This window comes from Lepisosteus oculatus, chromosome 20 (genome assembly GCF_040954835.1).
Source record: "Lepisosteus oculatus isolate fLepOcu1 chromosome 20, fLepOcu1.hap2, whole genome shotgun sequence".
In the NCBI taxonomy this organism is placed as follows: domain Eukaryota; kingdom Metazoa; phylum Chordata; class Actinopteri; order Semionotiformes; family Lepisosteidae; genus Lepisosteus; species Lepisosteus oculatus.
This window is the reverse complement of record NC_090715.1, coordinates 11,733,744-11,760,365: the sequence shown is the minus strand read 5'-3', so window position 1 is coordinate 11,760,365 and position 26,622 is coordinate 11,733,744. Positions and strand designations below refer to the sequence as shown.

The window sequence follows — 26,622 nt, the reverse complement described above, 5'->3', positions numbered from 1 at the left end:
AGGTGGTTAACTTGTTGACATGCGTAATGTCTTAGTATTATTCACACCTAAGGAGGCTCCTATGTTTATGGAAATTGATTATCTTTAAAATGTTAAGGGTACGAGCTAAACTCTCACAAAGCGCTTGAACTCGGCAGACGGGATCACTGGGGGTCAAAGTCACCGTGCATGGTCACGTGATCACCGGAAACCCAAGGCTCTATATCTCGGGAACGAAAGCTGTCTGTAGGGGGGGCAACTTCACGGAGCTTTTACCTTGCCTTTAAATATTCAGCGGACGAGCATAACGTACCATAAGAACGTGCACGCACGTAATATCGAGTGAGGCGCCATGAGAATAAAAACTGCGAAGGTATTAAAATATTAAGTTCTGAAGATCTTGTTCGATCCTTCATGATGCTTTTAAACTTGTATGAAACCCACGACATTAGTATTCTATTTTAGATGCCAAAAGACACCCAATTTGGAAATTCGTGTCTTCCCACAAGACTTTAACACTGAATTGTTATAGTCGCATTACAGTGCTAACCAATTCATCGTACCTTTAATTGCAAGAATGGTCTGCTAATAAAAGCGTCAAATACATACTTTGGATGTATTTTAGCTCTGTAAACGTCGTTCACTTAAGAACACTGCAGGGCATTTAGTGGCGATCAGAATAGTTATCTGTAAAATGCACACATCAAATCTATCCGTCAATATTATTTTAATGTTATTCATGCATCCCAAAACTTGTAATTTGTTACAGGAGAAATTTTAGAACCTCTTCGTGCTTAACTCCTACAGGGGAACAAGTCATAGGTTTATTCCATGCTGAAAAAAAGAAGAGAGAAAACAACGTTTCGGCCGTGGAGCCTTCTTCAGGTGTCTTGCCTTCTTGAAAACGAGTCAAGTTTCTAAAATGTCTTGAATCTGTTCAACTTTATTTTGTTTACAACAGTAAGTGTGCCAATATCTTTAGTCTGCAAAGGCAACTATAAGGAGACCGATTTCATGAAGGCACAAATTCAGATCATCACAGTGTAAGATATGCTCATGCTTTTCTGCATTACGATGGATTGTACCTTCGGCCTGTTCTCCATGAATAACACAAGTACGCTTTTTGCTGGACTTCGACCTAGAATAGGTCCATCTCCCACAGCGCAGCCCCGGCCCCTCCTTCAAACCTGACGTCACAGGCCAGCTGACGGGTTTGTTTTGCTAGTTAAGGTGGAAATCTGCAGAAACGACACACGAAAGAGGAAAGAGAGAGAGGTTCTGTCGATTTATTGTTAAGCTTCGTGTAGACCACGCTGTTTTGCGTCGGGTGTTTTTGGTCTTGAAGGCAAGACGGTATATATAACCTCGACGGATAACTATGCCTTCAGAAAAGACCTTCAAACAAAGGCGGACATTTGGTAGGCACAGTTATTTTTCTATATTTTCATCAAGGGCTGGCAGCTAGTAGTAAGGTAAATATTGCTGTGTTAGTGTAAATGCTTTCGTTATATACGACAGTGAAGCTAGCATGTCTTGTTTTCTGACCTTATTAGTGTGTTGTAACAGTATTGTAGCTACGTGAACGTTTAGGAAAACGTTTGGGTGACTAAACACTGTAAGAATTTTAAAGCATTTTAGTGTTGATAAGCGTTCTAGTACAGAAAAAAATGAACATTTATACCCTCAGGGTGGTGGCTGTCAAATTGTTTTTAAGTGTCTAGTCATAAGGGTAACGCTTACATAACCAGCGCCCTGGAAACTAGCTGTAGCCTGGTGCGCAAGTTAGGCTACATGTTATATGTTGAGGTTAAAAGTACAGTTTTTAAAGTGTTTTTTTATTACGTTACCATGGGTTACTTAAAAAACACCCCCAGTCCAAACGTTTTCTAAATGCAGTAGATTCGCTGCAGGATTGGGGGATGGGGAGGGAGTTTGATCAACACTGGGCCTCGGAGTCGAGTCTAAAATCTCTTTCCGAGTTCCGATTTAATACTCAACTAATATTGGAAAAAAGATTAACATCTAAAAGCATCCGCCACTTATCGATTCCCATGTGGAGTGATGGGCGAACAGCATTTATTTTAAAATTTTCGCATGGTATGCCCTTGTCATCTCGGTCAGCTTTTATTTGTGCCCAGTATTGCAACAACGTTGTGTAACGTTTCTGGGGAAATACCGTTTTTTAACCGTTACATTTTTTGTTACATTCCCGTGGCTACAACAAGTTTACTAACAGTTAACTTTACACGCCTTCAGTTGTTTTGTTTGGTCTTGTCGTTTAATAAATACCTGACCCGTAGCTCTATACTGGCCTGTTCTGATCCAGATGTTGTTTGTTTTTTTCCTACATTGGAAGCATTTTGGACTTTGTAACGTTGTTTGTGCGGGGGCTAGGGGAAATATAAACTGCGTAATATTTCTCAAACAAGAGAGATAGGGATAAGAGCAGATGGCCAGTGTTTGTTTTTTTTTTACTCAATCGCACACCGCTACAAGTAATGGGGCAAAGGATAAAACCGTTTGGTAAAACTGTTTGTTTTAGCAAATTGAAAAGACAAGTAGCACGATCGTTTTCCGGACCACCGCTACCTAGCCAATAGTTCTGCGCTCTTTTATTTCAAGAAACTCCATGCGCTGTACACCAGCGCTCACAATATACAAATGAAGCAAAAAGAAAGTGAAAGGAAGAAAAAACTCAGCAGGTGGACTTGTGACTATGAGCAACACTGAATTACACGTTGGGGGAAAAAAAGCTGTTGGTTTCTTCAAAACGGACAGGAAGCAGCAGATACTGGTTACCAGCAGTTGTAAGCGCTCGAAAACGATGCGCGATAGACATGATTTCATTTCACACGGCAGAGAGCTTTGCATCTTTTAACAACAGGGCCCTTCCACCGAGATATGAAAGCTGAGAGACGAGCAGGCGAAATGTTTAATGGTTGGGGCTCTTATTAATATTATTGGCTGGCTGATTAATCATTTCGCGCGGAGAGAGGTTAAAAATGTTCAGATGCTGTGGCGAGGTCATCCAGGAGCAGGCGGCTGCTCTGTTCCAGCAGTGGGCTGGTCATCTGCGGTGTGGATGTGTGTGTGGAGTGACTGCGTGCCAGAACCCCACTTTGGGCTGTCCTGTGACAGGCTGAGTCACTTCTCTTCAGGGCCCATGGCCCCTCCCACGGGGATTATACAGCATATTTTCCCCCAGGAACAAGTAATAGGTTTATTCCCTGCTGAAAAGAGAAGAAAACGCAACGTTTCGGCCGTGGAGCCTTCTTCAGGTGACACCGCATCTCGTTGCTCCTTGGCTGGGCAGTAGTAGGGGCCTTTGTGCTACCCTGCTGTGAGAAGCAGCATTTATTCCATTGTGGGTGACGTATTGCTGTAGCTTAGCCAGAGGTACCAAATGGGAAAGGGAGTATTTGCATGTCACACTGATATTGTCACCTGAATAGCTCCTGTTGTGTTGGGGCAGCCCATCAGACCACAGATAAAGCTGTATCTGGTGTCACAGCTACTGCCCCTGTACGTTAGGCCCACGGCCAATTCCTGAAACCCCGGTCAGTATGGTGCATTAATTTGGACCTGTTGGGAGATATGAAACTCTTTGCTTCCCCCACTCCAGCTGGTGTGTTGACAACTTTGCTAATGGAGACTTTGGCTGTTCCGTCCTGACAATTTTGATTTGACCCAGGAAAATGAGTGTTAAACTGCCTGTTGATCACACATTACTGACCCATTGCTTAATGGTGCTTTTCCTTCGGGCACATCTCTTGCAATCAAACCACCATCAAGTATTGGGTTTGAAGCCTGCAGTTTGAGGTTGGTCCAAAGTTTTGATTGAGTCTGGGATTATTTATGCAATAAGTATTTACATGTGCAGTTGGAGCTGTAATGTCTTAGCCATCTAAAACCTACTTTAGCTTGGCAATACATGTGTGTAGTGTTTTTGATTTTTTTTTCCCCGATTGCATTAGCAGCTGTAGTCCTGCCTTTGGAAAGGAAGCTTCAGCTAGTGAGCTGGTGGCTCTGTGGTGGAAAGTGCAATCAAAGCCAGCCAGGCTCTGTGAGACACTAGGCCTGCACTGAGCTCAGTCCCCTCCTCCCACTCCTCACATTTTCCTCAGTGTGTTCCGAGCTGACGGGAGGGGCTCCACAGGCACTTTCTGAAGGAGTCCTCATTGGCAGCCTGGCAGTCAATCTGCAGTTTCATTAGATTTCTAGCCTGGGTCTGAAGTGATCTGGGAAGGCTGCCTTGAAAACTGAAACCTGTGTACAGATGGCAAAGCTGATGCAGCACTGTGCACTCGCCCGTAGCCTAAGAAAGGTTGGAGGTCTTATGTACAACCGTTTGCATTCTGCGTTTTGCTTAGATCATATTTACTCTATTGAATTCCTGTTATACCAGAGCAGTTTTTTTTCTGGAAGATTAAGTGTTAGCAACTACTAACATCTCTCAAGATTTTTCTGCAAAGCTATTATAAATGGACTTTGTCATGCAAATGAAAACTTACCTGAGTTTCAGTTTAAATGTTTGCATTGCCATATATTTTGGAGACTGTTATTTAAAATTGTATTTTCTGTACAATTATTTTTAGAGCTATATCAGGGGTCTCCTTGGGTTATACTGTAGAGCACCCTGAATCATCCTTTATCTTAAGATTGGGAGTGTTTGTAAGACTCTTAATTGATTACAATCAGCCAATTAGAAGTACACATTGTGATGGTTGCTTATCAATTCAATTTCAATTCAAGGTGCTTTAGTAGCATGACCGATGGGTGCAATCAGTGTTGCCAAAGCAAATCAAAATAACAAAATTAACACAAAATGTAACAAAAAAAAAGTAAAATAAAATCTACAAACATTTACAACAAAGACATATCATAATATTTACATATACTGTAGACAGATGGAGCATTATTGGGAGACAGACTCACTGTTCCTCAGGCTGTGACAGGAGATTACATATTGGGCTGCCAGTTCAACCGACTTCTCTCCTCCCTCTCCCAGTAGGATTGGGACCCGTTGTGATTCTGGCAGGTGTGGGAATTCTGGGCTTAGATTTCTGAATTTAGGGAAGAATGTTTCTCTAATCCCAGAGTATCTGTCACAGTGCAGTAGGAAGTGCACCTCTGTCTCTGTTTCTCCCCGCTGGCAGTAGGAGCACAGCCTGTCCTCTCTGGGCAGCCTGGTCTGCCTGTGTCCAGTGTGTGTGTCCAGGCTGTGGTCAATGAGCCTGTACTTTGTCAGGGTCTGTTTCGTTTTGCTGTTTCTTATCTTGGTCAAATATTCAGCTAGTGTGTATTGTCTGTTTAGGGTTTTGTAGCATTCCAGTTTATGTTGTGTTTGTGTGTGTGTGTATCCCAGTGTGTGAGATATTGCAGTTTAATATGTGCTGTGATGTGCTTGAGTCTTGAGTTGTGGTGCTCCAGCAGTGCTGTCCTGAGGCTGCCTGGTGTCAGTTTGGCTTGAGTCAGTGAGCCTCAGGACCAGCTGGCTCAGGGGGCTCTGTTTTGGGCTCAGCTCTTGGTTCAGCAGGGCTTTGTAGTGGTAGGAAGCTTGGTCGCTGTTTTTTAGGTGTTGCCAATACTTTAATACTCTTTTCTGTATGTTTATCAATAGCGGGTACTGGCCTAATTCAGCCCTGCACCCGGTGTTAGGTATTTTTGTCTGCACACGGAGGATATTTCTACAGATCTCCATGTGCAGATTTTCTGTGGGGTGTTTGTCCTGTTGAGTGTACTCCTGGTCTGTGAGGGGACCCCACACTTCCCTGTCGTATAGGGCAATGGGTTGGATTACACTTTCAAATATTTGAAGCCAGATTCTTGTTGGTGGATTGATTTTGAAGAGCCTCCTTCTTATTGCATAGAATGCCCTGAGTGCCTTCTCCCTCAGTGCCTTCACTGCCAGGTCAGAACTCCCAGATGAGCTGATGGTGAGACCAAGATATGTGTAGCTGGATGAGTGCTCCAATGTGGTGGTGGTGTTGTTGTTGTTGTTGAGTGCGAATTTGTACTTGTTTCCCTGAGGTCTGGCTTTCTTCTGGAAAACCATAACTCTGGTCTTGTCCAGATTGACTGTGACTATCAACCCAGCTTGATTAAGTCTGATCGTGACCTGGGTTGGAGAACAATGGTCTGGGTAATACCATGGTAGTGAATGGATCCGTGACTTGTCTTTTAATGGACTGAGTAGAGATGTTAGCTGGTGCTTTCTGAAACAAAGAGCTTGTACTTTGTACTGTTGTCCTCCCAGCAAAAGTCTGTTTTCATTATTAGTGGCAAGTAGAGGTTTTAATTGGAAACACCATAATGAGCAATGAATATAACAAGTGCAATAATATTCACTGGCCAGGTTAAGATCAGAATTTGAATTAAATCTTGGGGCACCCTGTACTGCATGTGTAGCTGCTAAAGAGGAGGACAGAAAGAAATTGACCTTGAGACGACTGCTTGGTAAGAAATGGGTACCTTAGGTCTTTGGCACTGCAGTGCTGAAGATAAAAAAAACTGGAAATATGCGGTCAGAGGTCAGAATGCCACAGGGTGATTTCAGTGGTTTGGGATGCGTCCATTGTGGCTTTCAGTTCCTTCTCCGTTGGTCCCAGACTCATTGTTGCAGCAGAATAAAAATTACTCTGATGATCTCATTTCCATGAGAATGCTGAGGTTGGTGTATGAGGGAGGTCCTGTGTGAATTCACCCCTCGACATGTCCTTTGGTTTTTATTGCCTGACTCTTTTTCATGTTCACAGAACAACGTGTGGAAGATGTCAGGCTGATCCGAGAGCAGCACCCAACCAAAATCCCTGTAAGTAACGAGATGAACCCCTTGTTTCTGGGGTTGATACACATGAAAGGATTACATTCAGTCCATTGAGCTCATTTACTCTGTAGCCGTCTGACTCAAAGAAATCAACCACCTACTTCTGGAAAGAAAGCAGTATATTGGCTTCAACAGCATGGTTGGATACCTTGTGCCAGAACCCACAATTGTTTGAGTAAATAAGTGCCTCCATTTCCCAAATCTTAAAATCTCATGCTGCTTCCGTTGTGCTCTAGTGTAACTGTTGCATAGTACAAATTCTGTACTAAGGTATCCCAACATTGTTTGCCCCTTGATAATTTTTGCACGGTCCTCTGGAAGAGCACGATGTCTGCAATATATTTCTCAGAAGTAGCTTCAAGCTCAACTTTTATCAGAATCCTAATGGAAAATATACTATATCACATGCTCTGTGTATTACTGCTGTTGCTTATTCATAGAACTCTTTATAGGTTAGTTAAGCAAGGCCTACATTTTATCAAGCATTGTTGAGTATGCCTTAGAGTGGTTACCATACAGATAATTGTCTAATTTAGTCGAATAATTCTCTCCATAACCTTACATGTCATAGAAATAACATGTCCTGGTCTATAATTACTAAGTTCAGTTCTGTCACCCTTTTTGTGCCAGTGTGCTACATTAGCAATTTTCCAGTCAATGGGCATTACCCCTTGTCTGCAGTGAAAATGTGAAGACTTATTAGCAGTCTATAAATAACAGCCCTCATTTCCTCAAGTGCATTTAGCAGAATACCATCAGGCCCTAGAGATGTATTTGTCTTACAAGTTTGTATATAGCACTCATACCTTTTTGGTCACATTCTTTAATGTAGAACTTTCTTTGCTCTGCATGATGGTTTCTTTCCAAGTAAACAAGTGTTTGTGGCATAAAGATTATCTCTAACAATATGCAAGACTTGCAGTGTAAAAAGAAGCATTTTAAAATGCCATATAACAGTGTGTATTAATTGCATACCCTTAAGGTGATGTACTGTATTGCTTTTAACATGGCAAGCCAGGCACCATTATTAGAAAAGCTGTTAACCTCACCAATTTCATGTAAATGGTCCATTCACGTTTAGCAGTGTATGATCATGTGACAGGCTCTGTGAGGAGTAAATGGTACACTCAGATTTGTGTTGGGCTGGATTTTTAGCATTGTCACAGAAATGCCTTTTATGCGTGTCTAGCAGAGGAAGAGCAAATGAATCTTCTTTTAGAGAGGACGACTGGATCAATCATTATTAACCCTACACAAACGACACACTTTTAAAATGAAATTTAAAATTCTTGTTAGACTAACAAGAGGCCTGAAATTACACCCTGTGGATCAAAAAGGAAATGGTTTTAAGGACCTAATGCAGTTTTTTTCCCAAGGGGATTAAAAAAACAATCTGCAAGACGCCCACAATGGCACTGTAGGATTAATGTGGCTGTGGTATGAGACTGTACCCTTAGACCCCTAGAGTATCATGTTTCACCAGCCTCCCATCTGTGCACTGGGACTGGAGAGAGCTGTGGCAGCACAGTACTGCAGGATCCTCACTGTCAGCCTACAAAAACTCTTGTATTATTCCCAGCTATGTTTAAGATGTATATGGGCAGATCTGGAGTTTTGAATAATTTGATTCATTTCATACAAAAGACATGAAATTGAAGCTTATGTTTGTGGGTGGAAAAGATCATCTGTGTAATTGGGTGCTAATCTATGGAGAACCTTAGAATTAAGACTTAAAAAATCTAAACTCCTAGTCATAACCAGTAACAAGCTAGTCATGTAATGTGATTAAGGTTTAGTTAAAATTCAGGCCACTGAGTTGTTACACACCCAAAACTTAAGAATACATTGAATCACTAGTGAGCAAAGCATTACTGTAGTCTAGCAACTTAAATTTAGATCAGTGGATTTTACTTCTGATTCTGCAAGTCCCAGTGTTTTATTGATTTTTGTTCCCAATGGGGTCTTGACCACAAAGACTAGTAGTCCTAGCCACAAGAACATTTCTTGATTTAACTTTTACACTATTTTAACATTTAATCTTAAGTTTTCTGCAGGTTTGTTAAAGAGAAATCTATGAAATACCTCGGTGGTATACAGACAGAAATAAGAGCAAACAACTCTTAACAGTTGACCAGTCCAGACACCCTGCATGGGACACGGCTACCAGTCAAACTTCTAGGGCTCACAGCTGCCGACATGTCTTCTGTCCTGACGGCACAATCCTGAAACGGGGCTTTCTAAGAGTTTCTGCTTTGTTTCAGGTGATCATTGAGAGATACAAGGGAGAGAAACAGCTTCCTATCCTGGACAAAACCAAATTCCTGGTCCCTGATCATGTCAACATGAGCGAACTGATCAAGATCATCAGGTATGGTACTATCTGCTGCAAATGTGGGATGGAAGTCTTGAAGAAACAATCTGGGAATTGTATGTAGTTCAGGCTACTGGTGCTACAGGGTTTCAGGTGCTGCCTTGTGTTTGACAAATGTCTGATTTGTAGCCATTGGCATCCGACTACACTGGAGGTGGCAACAAGCTGCAATGCTTTTTCAAGCTCTGCCACTACATGGACAGCTGCTTCCAAAGATGACCAGGCAACCTGGCCCATTGTGTCCCGTTTAGAAATCTGTGCTACAGTCTCGCCAGAGTGAAAAGTACCCTTTCTGGAGCAATGAAATCACTAAGGGGGCTGTCACTGAAGTGGCCTTCCAAATATTCATGTTTTTACAATGTGATCTCATACATTTCATGCATCCAGAAAGTTTTTCTAGTGCAAGAGTGGGCTTACGTATGGTCGGTGACTAGTCAAGTATCAGTTTATAGACGTTGGACCCTTTTCACATACAAGTGAGATTCTGCAGCTGAGTGTACTTTATTAATCGAAGACTTTGAATTTAGTCTCTGATAGCCATGACAGATGAGGTTCTGCTTCTGTTCTGGAGCGAACGTGTGCTAACTGTGATGCAACATACCTAAACTAGACATTGCTGTGATACAGAAGGTTCATGCGAAACAAGACATTTATAATTTGCTAATAAATAAATTTAACTGTGACTGCCTCTTCTGCAGAGAACAACACAGAAGGAGAATGGTGTATTTGTGAAAACTAAATATTTGGGTTAAAAAATTATATGTATTTTTCTATAACATTTGAGATTTGTATTATTCTCCTGTCCAAAACCCTGCTGAGCATGGTGCTTATTATGGGCACAATTAATAATCATTTACTCTCTGGCATCTGGGATACACTGAGATATTGCCTAATCTGGGTGAGGTGGATATGACTTATTTAACCATTCAACCAAAGGATTTACTTTTAACACTAGATATGAAATGTATTTGTCATCCTTTGTGACAGTGGTATACATAGTCACTCAGAGCCCTTGTGTGAATTTGTCATCCACTGCGTCAGACTATATTAGGAGAAGCATTGATGGCACAGTTGGGCTGTGGCTCTTATACTGTTGGTTACTTAATCTCAAGGTAAATTGATAGAGTTTCGTGGATGGGGGTACAATGTCCCTTTACCTGAATGAATTCCCACATTTGACAAGCTAATGGATATTGCTTTTCTTTAAAAGATGCTATAGTTTGCTTTCTTGATAAGATTTCTGGGGAAATGCGATTCTGACAAAAATACACCATTTCATCTCCACCTCCCTCCCTCTTACAATATCGATTGAAATCAATTCTTCAATCCTCAGGAACGAGGGGCCCTTAAGCAAACTGTGCTTATTTTGTGACTCATATGATAAAAAAAATAAATTCATGGTGTTCTGTAAAATGCATCTCGGGTCTTGCTAGGAACAGGGTTGGAGACCCCTAGTTTAGAGAGAATGGGTTTCCGCTTCCCTGGTGTGGAGTCAAAAGCCTTATGCTGTCCATCTTCTCTGTGGTCACCAGGAGGCGCCTGCAGCTGAACTCCAACCAGGCCTTCTTCCTGCTGGTGAACGGCCACAGCATGGTGAGCGTCTCCACTCCCATCTCCGAGGTGTACGAGCGCGAGAAAGATGACGATGGCTTCCTCTACATGGTCTACGCCTCTCAGGAGACCTTTGGAGGACAGGCCGGCCTGTAACCATCGCGCGCCGCTCCAAGCCACGGCCTGAAGACTCCCACCCCTCCAGAAACAAATGTCAACGAGCATCTTGTCAGGAAAAGAAGGTCTTTGCGACACACCCTCCCGATTTGGCCACTTGTTACAGGCCAAAGACTGGCGGGGTACTTTTTTTCTTTTTGTCTGCCAGAAAGATGCATCCGATAAAACTGGGTGTCTTGGAACAGATAACCCAAGTAGATCCAACTAGTCAGCACCCTTGCAAAGTAGCATAATGCTGCCAACTGTCTGTACAGACAACTCTCCCACTCCCCCCAGCCCCCCCTTGGTGCCCCTTCGCCTCGACATTTACCCTTCAGAGGCATGCTCTGTCTGCTTGCTAGGGATCATGGGTTTTTTTTTTGCTTAACGTAAGAGATCATTCTGTATTAAAAAAAAACATGTTAATTGCCTTGCTGTAAAGTAGATCTCTTGAGAGCAAAATGTATATTATAGACTGTTGGGTACATCAATCAATTTGGTACTTGGGGTTTATTTCCTGTGAACACCAAACGTCCATTATATTGTAGGTTTTGAGGAATCACTGTGTAACCTAAAGGCTAATATTTAGGCGAATGGAGGCAAGTGGATTCTGGGAACTGACAATAGTGTGGTTCAAGACCGTTATTTTATTGGCATTGGTGCAAACTGAAGAAACTTTTTTTTTTTCAATGCTGCATGTTAGGTACTTCAGGATTCAGGCCATTTGGTTTAAATTCTGCAGGATTCATGCGGAGAAAGGCATCTGTGTAGTTAACCGTTAGCTTTGAAAATGTTAAGATGTATTACACCTTAGTTCTAGTGTATCTTTTCAGATTTATATTTATCGCACATTAGCCTTTTAGCTGTTTGTCTTGGAAAGTAAAATCATTTTAACTCTCTTAGCAGGGAAGTATGAGCAACTGTCATTTTATAAAACCTAAAATTCTCTTTCCATCTCTAAGATCTATTTAAATGTTTAGAAACAGCTGCTTCATCTAAAATACTTGTTTCATGGTTATGCTTAATTTCCTGTTTAAGTTCAAATTTTAAAACCACATATTTATGTTAACAAGACTTTTTAGGGCTGGTGTTTCAAAATATTAATCTTTTATTTGTATGTGCATGTTTTTTTTTCTTAGTTTTCATTCATTGTGTACATTTGTTTGACGTTTTGACTTGTGTATTTTGTACATTACAAAAATCCGATTGTGCTTTGAGGTTGGATCTGGGCTCGATGCTTCCCGAAACTGACGAGCGTTCTTGTAAACGTAAATAAACACTGTGTATCCTGAATAACCGTCTGTAAGGATAGCGCTCACTGTATAAATAATCACCTCCCCCAAAATAAATTACTGTTCTGAGTTGTTGTGCAGGTGTCTCTTTTCTCTTGCAGCATCTATTCTCACGAGGACTTTTTGTTCATCTTAAGTGAACCAGAACTTGAGGGTGACAGAGTGGAGTGGTCACTGAAAAGCTGTCTTAAGTATGTCTTTGGACTGTGACAGGAAACGCACATGATCACAGAGGCAATATACTAAGGGCACAATGATGCCCATCCAGGACTGAACACGGCGCTCCGGCACTGTGAGGCAGCAATGCTAACCACTGGGTCAGAACTGAAAGAAAAACTGCAGTGGTGGGCCGGGCCTGGACAGCACCTCCAGCCCAGTTGTACGATTTAAACCTTTAAACAAAGAATCTGAACCATGCCATTTGTAACAACTGTAACAAGATACTTTCCCCAATTTGTTCTTGATTATAAAAAAAACATTAAATCTGTGGCTAAACAGTTAAAGGAAATAAAAAAAAATACTTCCAGACAGAAATGGTTTTAAAAACTTTTTACAAAATGTTTTTTCGTACAACATATAAAGTCATTTCTTAAAATGTACATTTTTTTTTTTAATAAACGGAGTAATAAAATACAAAAGGTGACATTGTAAAACAAAAGATTTACACTTCAAGTTCAATCGGATGCATATTAAATACTTTTAAAAATGCAAAAGGTTTTCAGAGTTTAAGGCCACATGCACACTGAGCGAGAATACTCAAAAATTGGCACTTATAAAGAAACCGCATGGATCAAGTTTCCCTTCGTTACCAAGTAAACATGTTTATATAAAAAAAAGGTATGTTCTATTTTGAAAACGTTAAGCAAAAAATAAAAAAAGTTCTTAAAACTGCTGTACCAGTAACCTAAATGAAGACCGATTCCTCAACCCAGTACTGATCCCCCCTCCATCAGCCCCTAGCTTCCACCTAGGAAAGACCAGGGCTTGTTCTCTCCTGCAGCAGGCCGTATGGCCTACGAAAACAAAACTGAAAATAAATGATTGTAAATACATGTTTAAAGTCTAAACATACAGTCCCCAAGCATATACTGCCCCAAAACATCCTTTTGTTAGGACAAAAGAACAAGCCAAATGTCTCTGAGCCCAACCAAATGCATGCTTTTCTTTAAAGCGCTTTCCTGTTCACAGCTATGAGTATATACACAAAACGAGACGCGTTTGCCCACTTCACCACAGCTGGGGTATGTGACACCACCAGCAGGTGTAAAGAGGACCCTCATGATCAGCCTGGCAGCAAACGTAGGATTTCTTTAATATGCAAGGAACCACTGTCCCGACAACAAAGCCAGCGGGACAAAGAAAACCAGCCTTTTCCTGCAATGGTCCATGTATGGTGATTCCAGAAGATCAAAGAGCACATCTGTCCTGGGATAGAACAGACTCAACTTCGATTGTCACACTGGTTCTAAACAGGCTGGTTTATACTTGGCATCCAAGTCCAAGAGACTTCAGAGGCACTGAAGACTGTAATTTCATCGAACAAGACCAACACCAACATTTCAGTCAAATTGTCATGTTAAATGTAAAGTTCTGACAACGTTTAAATACTATAAAGAAAATCTTAAGATATTTAAACAATTTCTCCAGGATCTTCACTTCCCCATTTCTGTTTTTTATTCAGAAAGCAGGGTGCTTCCCACATTTCCCATGTTAAGCTCCCACAGCACGTTATCTTGGAGAAGAAATGCAACAAGAATTCAGCAGCTGGTGGAAGAGCTGGGGCAGTGGTGTGACTGGATGAGTGAAGCAAGAAGATGCCACCCAGTGACACTCCACTCTTTCAGCTGTGTCCTGCTCATCTTCGCAGCACAAGTCTAGACTGTTATATCAGCAAAACAGCTTCAGCACGGGCCTACCAAGATGCGCTGTTATTTAAACTGATCTTTTTGGTGTAAACATATCCCAGCTATAGGTTTATCACAGCTTAGTGTATTCAAAATGTTTATGTTAAACCTTTCCATACTCTGGACCACATTAGATTTATTTACTGGAGCCATGGAATTGCTTTTCAGGGCTTCTGGGAAAGGCAGCTTACAGTATTTGTTCATTAAAAGTCCTACCTCTGAAATTGAATTACAAAACAGAATAATACTGAGCCATTAAAGCATCCCAATAACTGATGAACACTTGGTAAGGCATTATTAGGTCTTAAATTTCAGAAACAATTTGCTCAAATGCCCCTCAAGAAAAAAGTGCAGAGTGAGAGAGATTGGCTCTAAAAGAGACTGAAGGACAAGCTGCGTGAGTTGCATGAGAACACAAAACACTGCACAAAGCCAAGTCCTCCAGACAGCTGCTTTCTGAAATGGTGGACCTATGCATCTCTTGGAACAGTCTGTAACATGGAGTATGTCATTTGAGTTTTTCTCAAGGTCTAAAACTCTGAGAATATAACCCACTATGGTGTTATTGAGCCAGAGAAAGGCTAAGTATTAATCTAAAAAGACTGTACTTCCTCAGCATGTGACAGTCATTGTCTCAACCACAGTCGCTGCCATCACGGGAGTTCCCCAATCCACTGACAGCCAGCGATTACTGCCTGTATGAGTCATGTTTCAGGCTCAACAAGTTGCCTACACAAGGTAGGAGATGTGTGAGTAGACACTGGGAAGTCAGTTCAGTGCAGAGACTATAGAACTTGCAAGAAAGAGCACTATAGCAGTACAGCTGATAGTACAGTACAGGGAGGCCTGGTACATTTCTACAGCTGCACAGGTGAGCATCAGGTCAGGGATCTCGGCTCTACATCACCAGTGCAGCTGTATGTATTGTGAACCAGTGCTGCACTGTACCAACAAAATCTTTCCCTCACTTTTTAAAACAAAAGTACTCACTGCAAAAGGCATTCGCTGCACTAAACACTCCCCAGGAAAACACACCACAATGAGATCCAGATCTCACAGGAGAAGATGTTTTATTATTTTTCATCCCTGCGGAGGATCCCAGGATGTGGCTTTGCAGACTCGCCAAGAGTGATTGAGGTGAGACAATCCGGGAAATTCCAGACCAATGTTAATCTGTGTTTTTATAAGACAACAGCAAGATTGCTGTTCATACACAGACAGTGCGCCTTGTGAACTTTCACATTAAAGTTTGCACAACCTGACTGTTACGTACAAATCTGTTAGGATTATATACTGTAAGACTTGTCACAGACAGCCTCTCACTGCTGATATGTTGTACTACAATGTTTAACCTCAGTGTATGGTAACATGATTTCCACAAGTAAAATTAATGGCAAACCACGCCTGCCTATTAAAAAGAAATCCTGATAAAAACACAGCCTGCTGAATTGTAGTCCACATTGTGGGCTAAAATGGGACTATGCTGCAGTGGAAAGGAGCTGCTCTGAATCTTCTGCGATGTTGTAACAGATACTCATCTTGATCAGTACGATGAAGAACCTCGCTGGATGCATCTGAATAATGTTGTTTGAAGCAGGATGGCGCAAAACCTTTTCTGCTCATAAAACTTGTTTAAAGTTGTCTAAGATCAGAAAAGGCATTGCTCTTAGTGCACGTTGTACTGTTGTGAAGGACAGAGAGGTGTGATGGTGACTGCTCAGCACCAGGAGCTGGAGGCGCCCTCGAGAGGAATGCCTGTGAGCTGTCAGATGGACGGTCCCTTTCACAAACACAAGACAAAGCCAGGTATCTGACATGAGCTGTGATGTCCAGGCATGTGGAGCACATTCTCCCACTGTTCCCGTCCCTCAGAAAGCTTGCACTGGGAGGCCACCGAGCTGAGAGCCTGAGCGCCCTCGTTAGAGGATGGGGAGCACCCAGTCCAGCGGCAGGGCTGTTCTTTGTGCACAGGGCATGCTAAGACTCAGCCCACCTCCAGCCACACCCCTCCGGAAGCTGGGAAGCGCTTAGACTGGTTTCTTTGGAAAAACAACCTTTCCCCACATCAGCAGGAGGGCCATTTTCTGAGATTGTTTATAAAAAAAACATCCTTAAAAAAACATAAACCAATGTATTCATAAAACACCAGAATTCCAGTCCTGACGTAGGTCTCCCTTCTGGCAGTGTTTTTCTACTTGCGTGTGGAAACTGGAGAAGCACTCCAACACTAAAGGAAACAGCTGGCGCATTCTGTCTCTATACACCAGGCCCCACCCACCTGAGCCATTCCTGATCAAGATTCCCAGTCCATTTCCAGAATTGCTACTGTAAAGTGACCTGTTTCCCCAAGGTCCTCAAGGCCGCCACCTAGTGGCAAAGTCTTTACTTACAAGAGCCTTAAGGGACTACATATAGTACTTTCATTTACTTTTACAGACAAGGCCTTTAGTCAGAACATTCATAAGAATTAACATCCCAGAATCACACCTGTAATCCTGGATCTAGAAGAGAATGTGGCAAAAAATATTTTTAAGCCCAAATGTTATTTTAAGTATACAAACCTAAGGTCATTTTCTCAGTGGTGTTCTTTATATCTGTCAAAGTGTTTTCACAGATCCAGTACGCCTTACCGATTTAACCTCTAACCTGCTGTTTGACTACGTGGTGTTTGCAAACAGCACTTCTGCTGCAAGAGTTCAGTGGCGGGGCAAACAGCAGTACTAGCACAAACAGAAACATCACGCAGACACACTAAAAACGTGTTCCACAAGAAATAATACACATTACAAAACCCACAGCTTTATATTTAAAAAAGTCTAAAATTTTCAGTCTTACATAAAGGAAATTGATCACCTTAGGTACTGAAAAAAAAATCCAGAGAACTCCAGAGAGTTTTGGAATAGGTCCCAGTCTATAATTCTTTCAGCATGATTAAAATCTTTTTAAACTGGCAATCCAGAGGAGCAGCAGGGAGTAGAAACCCTATTTTCTGCCTGCCTCATTTCCTCTGACATACCACACCAAAGCACTGAGCCACAAAACTCAGGCCCCACAGGAACACTTGAACCCGAGTTCAGGGCTTTCACTGGCTGGGGCCAGGCTCACCGATTCTCTGCTGAGGTTTGCATTTGATCATTACAGTTTGGCCCAACTTGAGACCAATGAGCAGTAAACGTTCCCCTGAGAGAGCAGGATGACTGTGTCCAGGTCTGTTTGGAGTTTATTATTGCCAACAAACTGCTATTACAACATCCCAGCTGTACGTTTCTTTAAAATTAACAAGATTACACTAAAGCAACACAAACAGTGTTGCTATTATTTTGCAATTTAAAACTGACTTGTAAAAAAATTAGATGGAACTGTTACTATTTCTATACGTTCTTCTTCATACAGGACATGCTTTTATTTGTACTGGTGGTCAGCTGTGGGACTGGCATTTCTGGAGTGAATTTCAGAAGGAAACCTTTCATTGACCTGGGTAGCATGTTCGTTATGTGTGACATCAGTTCGTGGGCTCTGATTGCAGGGATGACCCAGCCTCTTCTAGGCCAAATCAGGTTTTTCTGGCTCAGGTGTGCCAGTGGAAATGGGCTGCTATTGGCACTATTTCCACCTGGAATCCCTTAGCTTTACTGTGGTCCTCTCAGACCTGCTGGTTATGTTTTGTTTAGCATCCTGACAACAGACAACCAGAACAGTTGCAAAAATACAGGTGACCTTTTCCATTTCTCAATCAGCCTTTCGTGCTGTAAAACAGAACCGACTGCGAACTGTTTAAAACACTATGTTCAGCACTTCTGTACACAAGCATTTCAACCTTTGGCAACTGTAGAGTAGATCCTGCAAAACATTCACAAGAGGAGCAGGCTGGTGTCCTTGGCAGCAGGCGAGAGGGAGAACCTGAAAAAACTGTCCTCAGCAGTCGTCACCTCATCCAGTTATTTTGGTGGTCTTGGATACAGATGTTTGACAACCAGCCAGGTGTTGTGTCTGTGGGATGATACGTTTTACAAGAGATTGACGGTTGTACCCATTTGCAGTTTCCCTTTTTGAAAAGGTTTGCAGTACTTATGGAACAACATCTATTTCAGACAGTTTCATCTGCCTTTTTTGTTCTATACACCAATATATAAATGTACTCTTAAAAAGACAGTCAGCTATCCAGCTGTTTGTCATGGGGCTGTACACGCAGATTACTTGTGCTTAAATATCCAAGCAGAAAGATTCATTCAGCGTAACTGATCTTTATCACACAACCTGAGTGGATGGAGGCTGATGGCTTGCCGGCAGGCATTGGTCCAAGAAATGCCACTTTCCCATGAAGTGCTCTCTTGTACGTGCACTCACGTGTGCGTGTGTGAGGCCGAGCCCTGCAGCGAACACCCGCTGGCCCTCCCCTGAGAGTCGAAGAGGTAAAGAAACACAGACAGACCGACCGTGAAGAGGGAGGCTTGCCAGCCGCCATACCTGACTCGGCTGGCCGGCCTCTTGTTCTTTGCTCGCCCTCACCCCTCGGCGCGGACGCTCTCTGGTTCCGGCAGGACAATCCGCGCCGTTGCTGGCGAGAGTCCTTTCCTTTCGGCCCGCAGGCGGAGTCTGCGATCAGTGCAAAGCCAAAGCTACCATTCCCAAAATGAGTAAGAAAGCCATTTGAAGAGCACCTCTGGGTTGTGGAATAAGACACTTCAGCAGTGCGAGAGGCTGCAGCTCGGTGGCACCTCCTGTTCGGACGAGTCCACGCCGCCTAGTCCGCAGAATCATGGCTTTCGGAAGGAGGGGCGTACTTCAGCCGAAAGGTACCTGGGACAGTGGTAGAAACAGCAGATTTTAGAGGAAACAAAAGAACACCAGCAGAACCGTCACTAAAACAACTACGTTTGCAGGCAGTTTATTGGCCCTACTGCCATTTGTTAGTTCTGCTCTGGCTTTGGAAAAAACAGCACACAATCTGTCATTTAGAGGTCTGTCTGGAGTGTTTTACTGGCTTTTAAGATATTCGTTTACCGATCAGGACTTAGATATAAAACTAGAGTTGTGGGAGAGGGTGCCAAAACCACACAGGGGCTTCTTTGTAACTGTAACTGTAAACAAGCTGCTTCTCACAACAAGCAACCAGCTCGGGGCGACTGATGAAATCTCTGCATTACAAAGCTGCTCTTACAATGTTAAACCTTATGTGTTAAATAGTACGAGTAGCCACCAGTACCAACCACCAACTTGGTATTTTTCTACCAGCAGTGGTAAAAAGCCTGACATCTTGAAGTCTGGCCAGTCTGCCCCTTCGCGATCCAAAGTGTCTTGTGGTGTTCATTCCAGCTGAGCTCTGTGTCACTCTGTTGGGGATTTAATTAAGCAAGCTACTCTCTGCGCTGGCTTTTGGCTCCTAAAATGTTGCAGATTTCCTGCCATTTATTTTTGTGTTTGAAGTTTAACTGGCCGTCTCCCAACATCCAAAATTCAAAACCGTCGATGAGGGAAAATTATTCTGATCCTATCTGGTTCTGTAAGGGTCCACTCAAGCAGATGGATGCTCAGCTGGAATGAAAACCAGGAGAGGCAGGAGGAAAGGCAGAGCAGGGCTGTGGACACTGTGGTTGTGCAGTACCTTGCTGATTTGAATCCATGGGAGGCTGCTTGCAGTCCTGTGCCCGGTGCCCGCTGATGCCGCAGTTGTAACAAGAGATGTTCCCTGCCTTCTTGTGTCCTGAGCTGCTTCCCATCATACCCTGGGCCTGGTACACCCCAGCCGACCCGCTCATGAAGTTCTGCATGGGGGGCATGACGAAGCCGGCCTGGCTGCTCATACTCAGCATGGACTCCGGGGCCAGGCTGTTGTTGTACATGGGCGGGGGCACCATGGGGTAGGAGAAACCAGTGCTGGTGCTGTACTGCTGCGGGCTGATGTAGCCATTATTGCATAGTGGGCTGAAGTGCAGAAACGGCAGCGAGAACACAGAGGGTCCGGAGAAGGGGTGCTGGAAGTAGCCGGCGTAGTTGGTAGGGAGGGTGCTGTAGGCCCCACAGTTGCCACTGCAACCACAGGAGCTGCACACACAGCCTGACTGCGCAGGAGGCTGCTGCTGGGAGGTCTGGATCCCTGAGCCGCTGGCTGTGCTGTAGCTGCTGTTGTCTGCCAACGGGCACAGCGTGGGGCTGGAGCTGGGCACCGGGCTGCCGTGTGCGGAGATGCTGGTGGTCTGGAGGCTGGAAGGGGCGGCGCTGCTGTTGGAGCAGTAGGTCCCGGGGACGGCGGCCATGGGCACGCCGCTCACCCCCGAGAAGTTTGCTTTGGCACTGGCAGAGTACGGGGCCGCGCGGGGGCAGACCACAGCCGGCGGGACGCTCTTGATGGGCAAGCCGCCCGCGTCGGCAGGGAGAGAGGGAGAGACCTGGAGCTTGAGGGGCGGCTGGGAAACGTGGTGAACAGTGTTGGACGTGGCAGTGGGCGCCGTGCTGGTCTCGATGATCAGCCCAGGAGGGGGCCGCATCGCCCCCTCCTGCCCGGGTTTGCTTCGCATGCCAAAGCTGGAGTGCGTGCCCGGAGAGGAGCTGCTGTCCAGGAGCACGGAGGGGACGCTGGGGGGCAGGGGGGACATCTCCAGGCTGAGGCTGAGGAAGCGCTTCTCCGTCTTCACGTTGCTGCCCAGCCCCAGCGTCTTCACTCTCTCCTCCAGGCACAGGGGAGACAGGACGGGCGGGGGCATCCGGGCGCCACTCCTGTCCGGCTTGCGGATGCTGCTCAGCATCCGGCTGGGCGCCACGCTGGAGGAGATGACGGGCAGGACGGGCACAGGCAGGGGCAGGTGGTAGGCGGAGCTACTGTTGCCATCGTTCTGCACTGGCAGGACCTGAGCTGTGGGCCGGGCAGCGCCAGCTGCCACAAAGTGATTCATTAAGACAGCGGGCTTCTCCTTCTCGGGACACTCCAAAAGGGACTCTGTGCCTGGAAAGATGAGGGAAGCAGGAGCATGAGTGTCTGGAAGAAGCTATGAATCAACTTACTTCAATTATGTACAGCTACCTCATTTTCAGTAAAGTGATCTCATAGCTTTGGATTATTGACAAGTTACTGAGACTTGAATGACTGACAGCTAGATGGCTTGTATCCCCTGAAAGCTGCCATCTTCATCATCGTAAAATATTGTTTCAATTACAGTTGAACTAACGAGAGGATTTCTTTTTCCTGATCCTCCTCAGCTCACAGATGAAAAGGCAGTCCCTCTCCATTAATGAAAGGAAAACTCCGCAGGCGGATCAGTTTAGCTCCCAAGTTTAACCTGGCTGGGACTTGCTGTGGATGTCAACAGTATCATCTGCTAACTGTATCATCTGCTAACCACAGACACCAGAGACCATGCTGGTCATAGAGACGACATGCTTTCATCCAACAGGTTCAAACAACATTTCAGATGCCATAGTTGCAATGCTCTTGCGTCTTGAAAACTGAAAACTTATTCTATTGGAGCTCAAAAGACAAAGGAGCTCCTGGTGACAGCTGCCGCAGGGATCTTACGTCTGTGGCTGTCCTCCATGCCGTCGAAGGCCTCGTCTCGGGAGAGAGCCACTCTGGGGCTGGATGGAGAGCTGGAGTATCCAGAGGATGAGCTGCTGTCCCTGGGGAAGGGCTGAGGGCAGGGCTCCACCTCCATGCGCAGTTCTGTTCAAAGGAAGGACACACAACAACGTCTCTAACCAGTGAGAATGCCAACCCCTACACCAGGCCCTCCTTGGTTACCAATCATACGCCTTGGTAAACTAAGTCTACAGCATCCACTGGTCCCTTTTACACAGTTATCATCCTTGGCATAGGCTGTGGGCTATTCGAAATCAAAACTCATATGCTTCTGTAGTGGAAAGTGGGTTCTTTATTCTTGATGACAAAACTTTCAAAGTAAACAGTGGATGCAAATTGACAGCAATGTCTCCCCACCCCATCATACAGCTGACACATTTGTTAGGGCTCAGAGCTGTTAGGTGCTGAATGAACAAAAGAAAGGTGCATTTGTATAGACGATAAATTCACAATTTTCAGGAAACCTGAGTAAACCGCTATCTATGCTGTAACACAAATGATGTCTTCTGTATAAACAGTGAGAAGGACCAGACCTAAAGTAGATGCTTTCATAGAAAGAAAGTGTTCCTGAATGTCCTGGAGACATATTGGGTTCCTGCTCGCGACTCTAATGATGGTTATAAATTCTGGATATCAATGGCAGAGGCTCAAAGCCTTTAACTGTACTTTATTTTAACTAAACACACTGACGTCATACCTATTTTCACTGCTGACTCATGCAGCACTCCTGACCTGAATAATACGAGTTCTCATGAATGTTCACCCCTGCCTGAGCCAAAAGTCAGACCTTCTCTTCATCCATGTTTAACAGCAGTGTGTAAACGACTCCCTAAGGGAAAGACTACAGCTCATGTGAATTTATACACATTCTGTGGTTCTGTGCACTGAATGACAAAAAGATCTCTGCAGCCTCCACTGCAGATGAGCACATTGTATTTTAAGAGCTCCAACTGGGGAGCCAGTGTACGTTGGCTGCAAAGGAAGAAGTGGAAGTTAATTCCGCACTGAACAGCAGAAAGAAGGAAAAATCGTGAAGTTGTGTCTGTTGAGCTTGCATGACATATTCGGGCACCTAAAGTGGCTCTATAAGCAAAACATGCCTTTTCCTATCAATTTATTAACAATGGCAATGATGCTTTACTTAACTTTTGATTCCTGGTTGCTCTGCTGAAACAAATATTTTAAATGTCAGTCTATTACTGGAATCTGTCTTCCTAATTAAATCCCAGATTGCCCTCTATTTACAGGGCTGTTTGCCTCTTATCGTTTTCGTATAAGGTTTTGTAGGAAGCTGTTACACATCAACGACAGCATTTATCTATAACTTTACAAAGCTTCTCAGCCTCGTTTCAAGGCAAGAAATTGTCAGGGCAGTGAATGATTTACAGACGAATGCCAACTTAGTGCTACTAGAATTACAGGACTTATCACAACTTTGCTAATCAAGTGTACTATTTTGTTGGAAAGGGTTGTATGGCACAGATTCTGCTCTCCATGTTTAAATTATATTTACATGGAAGAAAACAGTATAAAAAAAACGACAAGCTCTTTACCAAACCATTTATATCGGGTGTTCCACAGGGAACAGAACCGGGTCCAGTCCTGTTTTAGTATTTATGTTTACACATAAATCAGATTTTTCAGATTTCAATTTTCACTGTTATACCGACAAAACTCTCCCAGTAGGTTTAAGAACTGGATACACCAAAATGTCTTACTGTTGAACCTATCACATAAGAGCAGTTACAATTCAGAACTGGCCATTTGGCCCATCCAGTCAGCTTGACTGATTGATCCAAGAGTCTCATCCAGAGATTTATTGAAAGAATCGGCTTCAATAACACAGTTGGCTAGCCTGTTCCATACCTCAACCCACTGAGGCACTGCTGAGATACGACTAAGGCAGCGCTGACTATTCAGATCACATTGATGAAATTGAGCATTTAAAAAAAAACCTTGATATTACCTGAACCATACATTTTGTGTGCTTGTAACACTCTTAGCGGGTTGCGCTTAGCCTAACCCAGTCAGGCCCAGGGCACAAGGTAGGAATTTCATTCAGGACATTCACAGACACAAGCATGCATTTAAAAAGCATATGGGGGGGGGCAACTTAGAGACGACATTGAAGCTGGACAGCATGCCCTTGGACTGTGGGCCCAAACCTGATACTGTTCAATGTGAAAAACCTGACTCTCACACCTGGGCAAGGCCTGATGGTTACCTGTGCTGCTGCTGGTATGAATTGGGGGCACCGGCCCGATGTGGCTGGTGGGCGTGACTCTGGCCACCCCGCTGGTGGGCACAGGAAACTGGGATACCACATACTTCTTTTCAAACTTCTCTCGACTGGTGAGGAAGAAAAACAGCCATTAGGTCCTCCTGCTGTAGATCACTGTAGACGCTGCAGTCATACTGTAGACCAGCAATTTTCTTAAGTGCGATTACTAACACTTTTCAAGCTCACAAATCAGAAATCAATGACAGGAACATCTGAGATGTGGAAGGCAGGCATAACAAGCACATTTATTTACGGAAAGCAAATAAGGAAAAGACAAAAACTTTAAATTACATATGTTTCTAATTCCTGCAAGATTTTTTTAAATTTACATATAATGAATCCTTTTCCTCTAGAGAAAGAAAAGAAGCACGGGTTTGTCTTTGGAAGCCTGGCAGAGATTACTGGGAAAATAATCAAAAAGGGGATTTTTTCCAGTAATTTCTCCATTACTTGCATTATCTGAACACACCAAAGCAGTTTTCTCTTTTCACTAATATGATCAACAGGGGGCGCTCTGCGGCCTGCTAACCAGAAAACACCATCCAGACCTTTACAGCCTTTTCTTTGTCACAAGCACACTGAAATCCATAATCAGAAAGTCGGCACACACAACCAAGTACCACAGCAGAAAATCCCTACATGGACAGGCAGTTCAGGTTTTATCAAATTACCCGTCAATATTGAAGAATTCAGAAATTAATAACTATATGAAATAATCAGCCTGATCTGAGGCTGGCCAGGATCTGACAGTGTTTCTCCAACTGTGTGTTGCGTGTGAGGTTGCCATCTCACTTCTGAGAATTCTTAATGTTCAGAGAACAGTTAATGTTTAATCAAATTGGAGATACTTCTCTCATTTAGCTACACAGGCAGGTTATCTCTCTGGAGTCTAGTTATCCACACTATTCATACACATATACTAATGACTGGTGTAATAATCTGGAATCATTAACAAGAGAGAAGGCTCTTTATCAGTGCTGTTAAAAGACTTGTTTTACTAAACTTTTTCTGCATTAGCCTGAATTTGCTTGCTTATGAAATGTTACTTATGAAAATATCAGGAATCTGTGTTCCTCCTATAGCGCAGAGCACGAGGGTTCTGTGCATCAAAGTTCACCGCGGATCAACAACAAGAGCCGAATTGCAAAAATATTCCATCCGGCCGTGATTGTAAAGCAGCTCTCCTGTTGAGGAAAGCCTGAGTCTCTTCCTGAGAAATAGAGCACAGGACTGCTCTCCTCTGGATGGGACACCACAGGGAAACAAAACCATTTGAAATACAGAACAAGCAGGGGCTACAGCAAACTGATCTCCACATGTGGCAAAATGTGGATCAAGGTGTAATAAAGAAATCAACAATTTGATACCTCAATTAATACGTGAAGCTAAATTAAATTCCAACAGATATTAATACTGTATAATGGGCTTGCTAATCAAGGCTGTATCACAGCCTCACAATCCCAAGCCACCTCACAATTAGAAACATTCATTTTATTATTCCAAGACTGTATAATGCACTAGGCAATTTGGAAAATCAGTTCCTACGTGTGGCAAGGTACTTTATCCATTTCCTGGGGCTCAGATTCATTTTCTGGTGGACTCAGTGTCTTCTGGTTTTTGGGTCCAACCTGAGGAGTTCCTTAAGCAATTAACCTGCTTATTTTCTTAGAAACATACAGGAATTTTCTGAAGAGTGGATCACAGGGCTAGCCAGATCTCATCAGCCATGTGGTGGTCATCGTGAATGACACACGTTTCCAATTTCTGATCGACAGCAAGACGACTTTCAGAAATGTGCCTTGGCAGACAATCTGTGTGCACATTCGAGCTGTGAGTCGGTGGGGGAAGGCATGTCTTTTGAAGAAAGGAAGGAGGGAGAAAGCATTGCGGCAGGAAAAAACTGTGAATTCCCCCTCAGAGGAAGGCTCTGAGTCACGAGTCACAGGAAGGCCATTAAAATGTTCACCAAGTGCCAGCAACTACCGGCTACATCTCGGGGGGGGACTGCAGCTGGGGAACTGGTTTCAGTCTCTGTCTTGAGTTGTGGAAAAAACAACTGGGACATGATGACTTTTTAATGCCTTTCAGCTGAGCTTCAAAAGCTGAGCCTCAGGAAAGAAAACACTGTTGGTCTGACCAGCGGCTGCCCTATATACAATGACAGTCTCCAAGCAGAAACTGTTTGTCCCACCATCGGGGACAGCTGCTGCAGACTGCAGATGAAAGTAAAGGTGGGAATCATCATGCGGAAAAGACATTTTCTGCGGGGCACGTCCCGTATCAAACGTTTTCTGACCAGTCCAAAATGTGGAAGTGGGAACATTTGGGAATCCTGTCATACCGCTTGCAGTGACACTTTACTTATCACCCCTGGGACTAGACGGGACAAATCAGCTACCGAGAAAAATGCTTTTAAAGATGCCAAATAAAATGTTTCTTATTACTTTCTACTGTTACTTCATAAACACCAGGGAAACATTAATCGCACCCAGAAGATAAGACGTCGTTAGCAGGACCTTTATTTTAAGATGTTTGCAGTTCAAGCCTTCGGGCGTGACCAGCGAAGCTTTAGAGAGGCTCTGCAGAGCACAGGGCTCAGACACGGGCCGCCTGACTCACTCCCACACGCAAAATCAAATGGTGCAGTGAGGAAGAATGAAACAAGCCAGTTTCATGAGGAATGATCTCA

The 26,622-nt window shown here is 43.7% G+C and overlaps 2 protein-coding genes across 3 annotated transcripts in view; one reads left to right on the top strand and one right to left on the bottom strand.

The window, feature by feature from the left end:
- The first annotated feature begins 1,208 nt into the window (after window positions 1-1,208).
- On the top strand, window positions 1,209-12,244 carry map1lc3b (microtubule-associated protein 1 light chain 3 beta). Its single transcript, XM_006641316.3, has 4 exons — window positions 1,209-1,397; window positions 6,735-6,790; window positions 9,067-9,173; window positions 10,709-12,244. Exons 1-4 carry the CDS (start codon window positions 1,358-1,360, stop codon window positions 10,881-10,883), a joined length of 378 nt encoding a protein of 125 aa, XP_006641379.1. The 5' UTR covers window positions 1,209-1,357; the 3' UTR covers window positions 10,884-12,244.
- A 476-nt stretch (window positions 12,245-12,720) lies between these two features.
- The window catches only part of zcchc14 (zinc finger, CCHC domain containing 14), a 53,018-nt gene continuing 39,116 nt past the window's right edge, over window positions 12,721-26,622 (bottom strand). Inside the window, exons 10-14 of one of the 2 annotated variants that reach the window (XR_011182812.1) lie at window positions 23,877-24,001; window positions 21,593-21,736; window positions 19,685-21,022; window positions 18,547-18,879; window positions 12,721-18,069 (exon numbers count right to left, since the gene is read on the bottom strand). Coding sequence is in view for 1 of the 2 variants with exons in the window: in XM_015368271.2 (XP_015223757.2) it covers window positions 18,824-18,879; window positions 19,685-21,022; window positions 21,593-21,736; window positions 23,877-24,001 (1,663 nt within the window). In the remaining variant the exon portion in view is untranslated. Of the gene's footprint in view, window positions 18,880-19,684; window positions 21,023-21,592; window positions 21,737-23,876; window positions 24,002-26,622 lie in introns of both variants that reach the window. The other variant, XM_015368271.2, reaches the window with a different exon arrangement.

Coding starts and splice junctions, on each gene's coding strand:
- map1lc3b (XM_006641316.3), top strand. CDS start 1,358: ATGCCTTCAGAAAAGACCTTCAAACAAAGGCGGACATTTG. Junction 1,398..6,734: donor CAAACAAAGGCGGACATTTG/GTAGGCACAGTT, acceptor TCATGTTCACAG/AACAACGTGTGGAAGATGTC. Junction 6,791..9,066: donor AGCACCCAACCAAAATCCCT/GTAAGTAACGAG, acceptor GCTTTGTTTCAG/GTGATCATTGAGAGATACAA.